Source organism: Tiliqua scincoides, chromosome 2 (genome assembly GCF_035046505.1).
Source record: "Tiliqua scincoides isolate rTilSci1 chromosome 2, rTilSci1.hap2, whole genome shotgun sequence".
Classification (NCBI taxonomy): domain Eukaryota; kingdom Metazoa; phylum Chordata; class Lepidosauria; order Squamata; family Scincidae; genus Tiliqua; species Tiliqua scincoides.
In genome coordinates, this window is record NC_089822.1 from 43,212,545 (window position 1) to 43,224,846 (window position 12,302).

The 12,302-nt window shown below is 38.1% G+C and overlaps 1 protein-coding gene across 2 annotated transcripts in view; it reads right to left on the reverse strand.

Annotated features, from left to right (window-relative positions):
• Positions 1–2,485: 2,485 nt before the first annotated feature.
• The window catches only part of CHD1 (chromodomain helicase DNA binding protein 1), a 60,947-nt gene continuing 51,130 nt past the window's right edge, over positions 2,486–12,302 (reverse strand). The window contains exons 31-37 of one of the 2 annotated variants that reach the window (XM_066613540.1): positions 11,703–11,960; positions 9,787–9,927; positions 7,178–7,356; positions 6,150–6,246; positions 5,883–5,937; positions 4,738–4,948; positions 2,486–3,487 (exon numbers count right to left, since the gene is read on the reverse strand). In XM_066613540.1, the coding sequence (XP_066469637.1) occupies positions 3,142–3,487; positions 4,738–4,948; positions 5,883–5,937; positions 6,150–6,246; positions 7,178–7,356; positions 9,787–9,927; positions 11,703–11,960 (1,287 nt within the window). In that variant the 3' untranslated portion in view covers positions 2,486–3,141. Of the gene's footprint in view, positions 3,488–4,737; positions 4,949–5,882; positions 5,941–6,149; positions 6,247–7,177; positions 7,357–9,786; positions 9,928–11,702; positions 11,961–12,302 lie in introns of both variants that reach the window. The other variant, XM_066613539.1, reaches the window with a different exon arrangement.

Sequence of the window (12,302 nt, forward strand, 5' to 3'; positions counted from 1 at the left end):
ATTATGCAGGGGATGGACAGAGTGGATAGGGAGATGCTCTTTACACTCTCACATAATACCAGAACCAGGGGACATCCACTAAAATTGAGTGTTGGGCGGGTTAGGATAGACAAAATATTTCTTTACTCAGTGTGTGGTCGGTCTGTGGAACTCCTTGCCACAGGATGTGGTGCTGGTGTCTAGCCTAGATGCCTTGAAAAGGGGATTGGACAAGTTTCTGGAGGAAAAATCCATTATGGGGTACAAGCCATGATGTGTATGCACAACCTCCTGATTTTAGAAATGGGTTATGTCAGAATGCCAGATGCAGGGGAGGGCACCAGGATGAGGTCTCTTGTTATCTGGTGTGCTCCCTGGGGCATTTGGTGGGCCGCTGTGAGATACAGGAAGCTGGACTAGATGGGCCTATGGCCTGATCCAGTGGGACTGTTCTTATGTTCTTATGACCCGTAAGTGCTGCTCCTGCAGGGGAGGGAAAAGGCCACTGGGACAGGGTCTGGGGAACCCTGATCTATAAGAGAAGGAATTGAAGAGATGTGTGGATCCATCTCAGCACCCACATTGGTGGATGGCTGCAGATCTTAGTCAGTGATGTCAGAGGTATATAGATGCCAATGGGGAGCATTTTGAGCACTTAGTCTGATTCATGAACTAATTAATTAACTTGGTGAAATAACTCCTGTGTACACCATATTCAGCAGATGTGTGAATTAGTGTAGCTTGACACTATGAAGTGGTGTGTACGTTTTCTTGATGCCCTATATATCCTGCCTTCAACGTTCTAGAATGTACACCTCAAGACACATATAGCACCTTTTAGCTACAGATGCAGCCAAGGGAGTACCTATTTTTCTTTCCTCTGAATAACAGTACTTCCTGCTGATCAAGGACTCTGCAGGATAAGAAAACTATATATGCTTTCCCTTGCAACTAAGGCTACATCTGCTTGATGATGTATTGACCTCACTGCCTTTGCTTAGCTTGACGTCTCTGACTATATTTTCAGCAATGTTCACTGCTCTATTAAAACTGACATGATCTAGCATCTTCTACAAAAAGAAACAATAACAGCAATATTAATCATCACGGCTTAATAATTTCCTGTTTTTAAGCACAAAACACAGACTGTAAATGGCTTCTTAGCAGGACAGCTTCCTCCTCAGAGGAAAGTGACCACTTATCAGGAGCAATCTTTCTCCTTGGCAGAATCCATTCCAGTCATAACTTTCAAAACTCCCTAGAGCTTGATTAGAGCAAAAAAATTTTTTTTGCTCCTATATATTGGGAGGCCATGCCAGTGTTCTAGGAAGATAGCACTGAATTTGGCTCCCCTCATGGTTCCCAGCCATATCCTTACTGGGTCACATATTCAGTAGTTTGGAGCAAGCAGCTAGAACTCATTTATAAAAGTGGAGTATGGTCTACAATTCCAGTGTCCAGATACATCTCAGTCATTCTCCAGCCTGTGTAATTTTTCTCCAAGTCTCCATACTGAAAGTAGATAAATCAACTTCTGAGCTGTAGGCCTTTACTTGTTCCAGAAGTACCATGGATTAAATAACATGGCTGACTTATAAAATCATGAGTACCTGTATTAGCTATTTCTCTTTCCCCCGCCCCAATTTTGTGTAACATCTACACTAAAAATGAGTTCTGGCAAATTCAAAAATACCGCTGACTATTTTGTGATATTTTAGCTTGTCCTGAAAGAGATATTACCATACTTTAGATCAGGGGTGCCCAAATTCCAACCCAGGGGCCACTTGCGGCCCTTGGGGAGCCCCCAGCCCTCCAGAGACTTGCTGGAGTCCATGCTGGCCTCTCAGCAAGAGGACGACTGTTCAACCTCTCACTTGAGCTGTGGGATGAGCGCCTCCTCCACTACTTGCTGTTTCACATCTGTGATGCAGCAGTGGTAGTAAAGGAAAGGCTGGCCTTGCTTTGTGCAAGGCCTTTAAAAGGCCTTGAACTACTGCAAGACCTCCATTCATAAGTTCCATCTCTAATATATTCATTTATGTAAATTTATTCAAATTTTAAATGGTAAATTTTTTCCCCCAGTCCCTGTCAGAGATGATGTGACCCCCCCCAAAATGTATGGACACCCCTGCTTTAGATTTGTTAATGGACCACCAAACAACCCCCTGCCATTTTTATATGTTGTAATGTAGATAATCTGCTCCATAAACAAAACTCAGATCACGATCATCAACTAAAATCTGATGAAGATAAATGGAAGGAGATTGTTAATACTGAAAAAGCAATGCATTCAAAAATGTCAGCATGATCAGGTCAATGTAAGTTCTCACACTACAACTTCACAGCAACAGAATTTTGGTTTAAAAACCCTTAAATATCATAAAAACAATGGTTAAGAGATTCCTTTGTCTTATTTTTATGTTGTGAGCAATTATTCCATCAGATATTTTATTGTAAAAATCACTGCTTTTTTCACATTTGAGCAAGGCAGACCAAGTTAGAAAGGTTGGAGGGGGGAAAGCTCATTTAATTATTGTACAATAATTTACAGCCATTTCTGTAAAAAGGCATTACAACTGATCAAACTGGAGAACGCCTGGCTATTTTACAATTATAGGTACAGAATTTAAATATTCAAGCTTGTGATGATAAAGCGGCAAGGTGGTCGCAGTGTACAATGTAAACAAGTAGCTTTGGAAAGTGAACAAGTCCTTGAGAGTCTCTATTGTTTTTTTAAAAAAAATTATCTTGATTCCTTCCTGAAATATGACCACAGATTAACACATGAATGCTCACCTACAAACATAATTTAAATTGCGTTCAGGATAAAACCACTTTTGACAAGGAGTTCAGATTAAGATCCAGTCTGAGTGGGGCAGTGTTGAGGTCCCTGTAAAAAGTAAACATCTTTCATTTCTTTTAAAAAATGTGCCACAACATTTGCAGCACAGTGCAGCATTAAAACATTAAATACAAAAATATTTCTTCTGTTGGGATAATAGACCTATAGCATACTGGAAAGTAGTAACAATACTGCTACTGAGAGCACGTCCGGTCCATGTCTTTCAAGTCATGTAAGGCAATTGCTGTGTTTAGTTTTTTGTGTATGGCTAAAAAAACAAAAACAAAGGAAAACCCAGTCCAGGAACTGTTAAGTCTTTGCTATGTTTTCCGGCTACTCCACATATGTTCAGGTGTACTTTTGTGATCTGTTGAATGTTCAAAAGGAGACCTGCGTCCTAAAGGAGATCTTGACTCATATGGTGATCTCTGATCTAATGGTGACCGAGGACCACTACTGGAAGCTCTGTGGTCCATTTGCCAGTCTGAGTGATACCTGTAGTCCCTCGAGGATTTATGATGGCTATAATCAGAACTGGATCGATGGTCTAAATGTATCCGATGATCTGAGTGTGACCGACCATCTTTCAAACTTCCTTCCAGGTTCGACCTGTGATCTCTGTTCCTGTGGTCATCTAGCTTTCTATGTTTACCATCACTGTAGTATCTGAAAAATAAGGACAGTAAATAATATCAGTGGAATTAAAGAATAACAAAGTTCAGAAGGACCTGCATAAAGAAGTAATTTTTTTTTAACTGTTTTGGTTGTTGGAAATAATACAATCAGATGTGCAGTATTACATGCCTCTGATATTAATCAGAAAACATAAGTCAGCAATATCAAAGATGTTTAAAAGCAAAAAAGTAAGTATGATCCTATCATTCTGCTTGTGCATTTGGGCAGGAAAAGATTGCTACTGAGCATGGTATAAGGTTATCCCACTCTCTCTTCACCTATGGGCTGATAATACACAAGGCCTGGGGAGTGGGAAGACAGAAACTGAGGAATGGGGCACACTAATTAAAGATAGCTCAGTGGTATCTGTGGTTATGGCTGTGAAAGGTCCCCCTCTGAAAACCCAGACAGTGCTGTCATTTGGGAAAGACAATATTGCCTGGTTTTTTATGCTTCTCATGCATAAAGGACAATAGAATCCCACACAAAAAAAGTGCAACGCTTGCATTATGGAACTGCCCTGCCAGAAGCTTCTGGACACGTACCAGCATCTTCAGCTCTACAGCTGTGATGATGGGTGCAAAGACAAAATCCCATTAGAAATTGTTTCCAGCAACACACATCTCATGGGTTATGCTTTGTCAATTTGGCAGAACAGAGGGGAAGGAAAGTGGCAGCATCTCTCAGATGTGGTAAGTCATTGTCTCCCTGTAATGGGATGTTGTTCAAGCAGTCCTCTGTATAGCAACACACAAAGGATTCTGTTCCTGCAGAAAGGCTATGAAAACACGCTTCTTTTTCCTACTGCAGAATCCTACACTCCCTTCGCAATGTATCCGAGCAGGGGTTTCATGCATTAGATTAGTGACCATTCACCCTTTTCCACAGGACTTTCTTACACTTGTGATGCAAGTGTCTCAACACATGGATTGTATGGGTTGCTGGACTATGGGCCATGCACCACAGTATCACTGTTGCATCCAACTGAGTGATCTGGCATCAATTATCTGAACAAGAGTAAAAGTTAAAAAACCAACACAACTTACGGTCAAACCTCAAGACAAAATTCTCATCTTCTTGGGAGTATGGGAAGGAAGTAACAATACAATCTTCTCTTATGTCCCTCATACTGCATGCAACATTTTCTAAGCTCAAAAATATCATCAATGAGAAATACTGAAAAAGGATTATGAATCCTAGGGAAAGTGGATATCCACACATGAATGCCATTGAAAACTCACCTGTTATCCTGTTTGTAGTGATCCCAATCCCTATGATCCTTTCCATTGCTGAAAGTGGAATAAGACCTTTTCCTAGAGTCACTCTTTTTGTAGGGATCTCCATGAAGTCTATCTTTATGATGATCGTGATATTGTGGTAAGTGTCTCTCAGAGGAGTAACTATCTCTGCTACTATCATCATGGTTCGTATTCTCTTTTAGCCGTTCTACATCTGCTTGAAATGGAAGTATAGTGATTTGTTAGTTGTAGATGTCTGGGCAACATACTGTAAAGTTACTAGTTGACAATTTTTGAAATTAAAAATCAGTCAGTACGTCAAGACAACAGAATTAGTTCAAAGAGAAGTATTGCTTATCTTTAGCAAAAAAAAAAAAATAAGGCACTGAGATATAGATATGGTCAGATAGTTTAGCGAGAAAACATTTGATGGAGATGAAATTTTTGGAGCAGATAGGGCAGTAAGTTAATGGAAAAATGGCAAAAATGTTTTGGGAACTATAAAGTCAAATATTTTATCATTGTTTAGAATTTATTAGAAAACAAAGTGATATCTTGTTGTAAGAATTTTGTTAGAATAGCTAACAATAGCAGCTAACAGCTCTAACTGACCCTACCTAACTGCTGGTGTGAATTCCCAATCCCTGGTAGAGGAAGAGTGCCCCTTCCACTACCAGGGAGAAAAGTGATATCTTGCTTTTAAGTAAGAGTTTTTTTAGAACGGCTATTAAAACAAGGGTATTTGAACAGAGGTGGAAACTCCAACAAATATTACAAACAAAGACAAAGATTTGTTAATGCCAGCATGATGTTTCCCAAACTTCTGACAATGAAGTAATACAACTTTTCTGACCTACATCTGAAGGAAATTATCTTACAATGCCAAAGATCTACTTCTAAAGTGGAAGAGTACTTTAACTAGAAGAATTAAAGAAAATTATTGGGGTACCAGTACATTACCACACACTAATATTAAGCTGACTTTATATATGCTGAAAGAAATTATTAGAATCTGAATGCTATACACAAAATATATGAAAACGTGACCGTTATTACAGAACCATTAAAATGCAGAATTCCTATGATTTTCATTAGGCTCTCTCTCTTTCTATCTCTCACACTCACTCACTCTTTCACACATACCTTACCTGGATTTCTAATCATATGCGTATTTGCACTACTGCTGATATTCTGGTCATTGTGCTGCTGCAAGAGATAAGGCAAATTAGTATTTAGGCTTAATTTCATAATAGTAAACCTAGATCCTTGCATGAAATTTACAGCTTGCACAAAAGAGCAAAAAAAATTTCTAACAGCTTTGGAAATATTTCTAAAACAAAAAAAGTGTCTATTCAGAACTACTGGGCAATCCATGCATATGATTCCAGAGCACATTTTTTACAAAAAGCCATTACCTGCATTTCTTGGCGTTTTTTAATTGCATGTTTGTACAGTTTGTGTAGTTTTCTGGCATCAAATTCTGTAAATTTTGAAACAAAAATCCACAAATTTCTAGAATTGGAGAGAAAAAGAAAGTTAGATTTCCAGGTTCATGAAATGCTCTTAGCAGGTCGTGCTCCTGTTCTCTACTGTATTATTCTGGTAATAAAATACAACTGTTGTTTATCTGAATTTATACTTAGGATGCCTTGTTCCATATTAAACACTCAAAATACAATTTACTCTGAGGTAACTACACTCTTGTAATCTCTTATGACTTTACTTTCCAAATAACATTTCTATCAAACTGAGTAGAGGCTATTTTCTTCAACACATTAGTGATTTAACAGAGTGGAGCCTCCACCTAGTGGTAAATGTAAATATTATATGGCAGCTCTGTGACTCTGGAAATAAATCATAGCTTGGTATAACTTTTTTGTTCTCAAAATATAATTCAGCTCTTACTTGGAAATGGAGAGCTATACAAATTGCATTTGTCCTGTGAATGGGTACAACGTGATCGGCACTGTCTGTAACAGGACGATAGAAACAGAGCTTGGGCATGAAAAAGTCAGGCAGCAAGTCCTACTGCATGTACACCTATTTGGTTGTTGAATTTTGTTGAGCCTGCAATGATGGGGCAGTTGACCGCACTGTAAATACATCCAGATCAAACTATGCTCTCGTGGGAAGCAATTCTCTTGAGGGCAAAATGCTTAACTCTTTCCTATGCTCAGAATCATCTACTGGCAAATGTGGGATGTGAAGGCAGCAAAAATGTGTGGGTAAGTACAGGCAGAAAAGGGTTAACTAGTTGCTCACTCATTAACCCCCATCCCCCCAAAAAAGTTCCAACCTCCCAAAGGTGATTTTCTTTGGGGGGATAAAAAGTCACAGAATTACTTACATACTTACTACTTATAAAATACTACAGAACATATTTTGGCCTATGGTACTAATAGAAACACTTGACAGTTTTCCCCCTACTTCTGAGGCAACTTACTTTCTCCACTGTTTTATTTGTTCAGGATTTGTGTATTCTTTTAAACATTCAGTAATGTGATCTCCAATTTTGATAAGACATTGTCTCGTATGCTCCAGCTGTTCCCTTTCTGAAAGGCCTTTCTCTGGCCTATCCAGTTGTTTTAGTGCTGCTTTGACAGGCCTCATTCTTTCTTTGCACTGTAAAAATAATGGAAGATATGATATAATTTACTTATTTATGCCCAAACATTTAAAATGTCCTTACAAGGTAGCTAATAATTTTAAAAATAATAAAAGTTATGGTCACTTAAAATAAATCTCAATAACAATAAAAAACAATAAAACCATTAGAGCAGATATACCTAAAAGATTAACAAAACTGGTTTTAATTAAAAACCTTACCAAAAAAGAGAGGTTTTAAGAGCATACTTTGAAAGAGGAAGGGGGGGTTTGGAAGGTATGGTCTGACTTAAGATTCTATCATCCAAGTCATCTATCATATGGCAGCATTTATAGAGACAATGAATTCCTATAACAAGATGATTATGCTCATCACAGCTATTTTCTTTTACTGTATTTTTTAAAAATGAAAATATAGTTAAACCCCAATTTAAAATTTATAAAAACATTAAGCTTGAAGAATCGATATAAATATGGCAATCATAGACCTTTTCAGACATTTTGCTTGCCCACAAAGCAGTGTAAGAAGATTGAGAAGTCATTCTCCTTTCTGGTAACTGCTGGAGGCATTAGTTCACAATGAGCCTTATGCAGGCCAGACTGGCAGGTGCAAAAACATCATTTTTATTGCATTCAGATAGGTTTTCCTCTGTCTGGGATTAGTGACACAGCCAATCAGATTTTACTACATGGCAACATAACTTTACTGAGACAGAGCAAGATATATATCTGAATATAACAAAAATGGTGCTGAAGCAGAAGATGAGAGGGGAAATGGAATAAAACAAGTAAGCTTCAGATAATAACAATCCCCCCCACAAGCCCCCTTTTTCGCAATGAAAATGTTTGCCAACAAAAATGCAGCACAGCCCTAATTTTGTGACTCAACGCAGCAAGATTACACAAACAAAACCATTCCTGTTCACCACTGAAGGGTCTCACTTCAGAGAAAATACAGCCACTGGCTCACATTAAAAAAAAACTTAAATCACATAAGACAGATGCACTCAGAACATCTTACCATCATTTAAAAGACATACGTTAATAATAAACAAGATACCATTTACAAATTAAGCATAGTTGAATATGCTTTTCAACTATGCTTAATAGCTTAGCTTTTCATTTAAACCACAGGATATAAGAAAGTTGAAAAGCGGTATATAAATACTGTTAATAATAATAATAATAATTAATAAACAGGGTGCAGAATCATACACATTTGGCAGATCCCACATATTAATCTTTCAATCCAATATCTTGTATTAGCATACTAATTTTAAAATTTGCCGTTATGCATGGTTACCTGGAAGTGCCACTCAGTTCAACGTAACTGTGCATAAATGTGCATTAGACTGCAACTCAACAGTGCAATCCTATAAGTACAAGCCCAGCTGTAACTAATGGGACTTACTCCTTAGTAAAGGTTTTGACTACTGTTTTTATGATATGTGTTAATATGCTTTTATCTGTTTCTAAATTATGTTGTTAATCTGTTTTTTAATTACAGTGGTGCCTCGCATAACGAATGCCCCGCGCAGCGAAAAACTCGCATAACGAAAGAGTTTTTCGATTGAGTTTGGTAACTCACAACGAAAATTTCTGGCCTTGCTTCGCATAACGAAAAATTTTTTAGGTCCATGTTTCGCATAACGAATTTTTTAAAAATTTCGTGTATGCTTCAAATTTTAGAAATCCTCTGTGCAGTATGTATGCCTTTAAAGAGCACATAATAAACACTTTGTAAATCAAATTTGACTTCGTTTTGACCTTTTTTGCCCATAGGAACGCATTAATTAGATTTCAATGCATTCCTATGGGAAAACGTGATTCGCGCAACGAAAATTTCGCATAACGAAAGGATTCGCGGAACAGATTAATTTCGTTATGCGAGGCACCACTGTATGTTGTTTAATCTGTTTTTAACCTGTTGTAAGCCACCTTGAGTCCCTTCGGGGAGAAAAGCGGGGTAAAAATAAAGTTAATAATAATAATGGTGTGTAGGACTGCAGTTTAAATCCCTCCAAATATCACAATTAAAATACTAATTGCATAATACAATAACCAGTGCTGTAATGTTTGTAAGCTTGAGAATAAAACAAATATACTACATACCACTGTACAACTCTGATGTGCAACTATTTTTGCCAAAGAACCATTTTGAGACAAAAATGGGGGAGTGGACACCATGCCTAACCTCCCAAAATGACCAGTTACCATTTCTGTGGATGCCATTCTTTCAAAATTCTCCTTTTGCTCCTAGGCTGGCTATTTAAGGAGGACAAGTATCATTCTTCTAGGTGCGGGATTTGGCCCAAAGTCTACTAACTGCTGACCCATACACATTTTTTAAAATAACAGGATGGTGAAATCATGTCATCTTATGCAAAATCAAATGACAAAATGAAAAGCATTCTTAAGTCTTCAAAATTAGCTATTAAAAAGCCTTACTATACTGAATGTCTTCTGATCCAGCTCTTCAGATTCTTCAGATACAGGAACTGGATCACTACTTGCTGTTATATGAACAGGAGTGTCTGCTGATGGGACTTTCTTGATTTTCTCTTTGCTGTCAGATTTGGAATCGTTTATCTACAAATTAAAAAGACCCCAGATTTCTAAGATTATGCAATATAAATCTGGAAGCATATTAGTCAAATAAAAATTCTGCATGTAGCTTGTGCAGATAGAAAATACTTTAACTGAGAGAGAATGTAAAGAGGTATACACTGACATTTCTGCCCCTTTGAGAGCTTACAATTTCAAGAGAAGTTTGCAGAGATACTGAAATATAGCCTGCCAATTTTAGGGATCAGTAATGTAAAATCTGCTTTTAAATTATGTTTTTAACTGTTTTAATCTTTGTTTTGTAAGACGCCTTGAGTCCCTTCGGGGGAGAAAGGCGGGGTAAAAATAAAGTATAATAAAATTACCATAGATACCTGAAATTTTTGTCAAGTAATCAAGCTCTAATTCTCACTTCGCCTGATCTCCAGGTCAATCAGAGGGCAGAGCCTTTCAACTCTGAAAAGTTTAGTTTCTCAAGCAGCAGGCAGGCACCTCAGAGATCCTTTCTACAGCAACTGGGACATTCCAGCCAAAGTTAACCTTTTAAACTCCTTCCTTCTGCTGCAGCCTGGTTCTGGTTCTGCTTGGCAAACGCTTGCAAAGCAGATCTGCTTTTTGAAACACCAGGATGGGACCCCCCTTCCCAAGCTACAATTCAGTGCACCATTACTTAAGAATAACAGCCATGGAAAGCAGTAGGTCTACTTCTGAGTAAAAAGGGTTGCAAATATCTCATCTCTCTGCTGTGAATTGAATTGCACACTCTCAGTTATGCGTTGTGGGTTGTATGTACTATGTAGAGCTCCTGGCTTAACACACCAGACACCTTAAAGGTGTCTTTGATTCATGGTTCTCCTCATGTCCACCTTAAAGGTGGATTTGATTCATGGTTCATCTGCAGTGGTTCCCAACCTTTTTCACTTGTATATCCCTTGGCAGCCCATTTCCATAAATTGTACCCTTCATACTAGCAAAATGTTTGTAATTAATAATGAAAGCCCAGACTTCATGTATTTATCACAGTGTTTTCTCTTTTTATCTGTTTGAAGAACAGAAGACTCTGTCTTTGCACTGTTTTCCACCAGAAGTGTGCTGAGAAATTCTGGGTGATCGATCACTTTCCATATTATGTTTCAGCTTTTTTACTGTGCTGGTTTTCAATCACTGGTTCATAGATGAATTGATGACCAAAAACTAGCTACTGGTGGGGCTTTCACAGCCAACTAGCTACCTCCCTTCCTGCCTTGCTGTTTCTTGCAAGGCATTCCGGAGCATGACCTGCTTTTTTCTGCCATTATTCCATTCTTTTTCAAGTACCCCTAAAGGTCCTGTTGAGTGTCCCTGGGAGTACATGAATACCAGGTTGGGAACCACTGTTTTACTGGTATGTAGTTTACAGTGCACTTACTCTGATAGTGTTTACAAAAAGGTGGTGCAGACCAAAATTTAAAAAAGAATAAAAATGTATCTTATGATCTTTTACTAAGTTTTTAATAAATCAGAGATTACAGTTCTTAGGTAACAATTAGTGGCAGGTTGTTTTTCAGGATCTGGCCTTGGCTAAAATCCGACAAAACTATAGTCAGACACCCCCCTAAGTTTAAACCCCGACTTATCTGAGGGTCATAGAAAATTCCATGATTGTTGGCTCAAAACCTGGCCTCGACTTATCTGTGGGGTCGACTTATATATGAGTGTCTGCGGTGAGTTGACGCTGCGGCCCTAAGTATGTTTGCTGAGAAGTAAACTTCAACTAAACTTACTCCTTAGTAAGCATGTATAAGGTCAGATTTAATTACCTTATCTTCCTTTGTTTCTTTTTCTCTTTGTATGTACTCTTTTACTTTGCTTTCTCTCTTCTCTTTCATGTCTTTCCCCCTTAATTCTTTCTTATCCTCTTTTTCTTTTTTCTCTCTTTTGAGCTCTCTTTTGTTTTCCTTTGTCTCTCTTTTTTCATCAGTCTCCTTTTTGATGCCTGTATCTGTATCAAGATTTTCTTCATTTTCTTTTTCTGTTTTTATCTTTTTATTTGGATGTTTGACTGAAGCCATCTCATCCTGTAATATACAAAGTATATGTACTACAGTACAAAACAGTAAAATATTTGTTATCTTAACCAAGTTTGCCACATAACCAAGGGTTAAGTGGAATCTTTGCCCACTTCCTGAGATGTGGCGAAAAGAGGGTGAATATGTCAGTTAAATAAGTGTGCTGCTCCATGAAGCATCGCTTTAAACAAGACCCGCAGCCAGGCCCCACATTTACCTGACAGGGCTCCCTCTTCTGTGCTGCTCTTCACGAGGGCCTTCTAGGAATGGAGACTTCATTTCCTTCCTTGAGTGTGAGGAAGGAAGTGGAACATCACTATTCCTAGGGAGCCCTAGTGAAGAAGGCAGGAG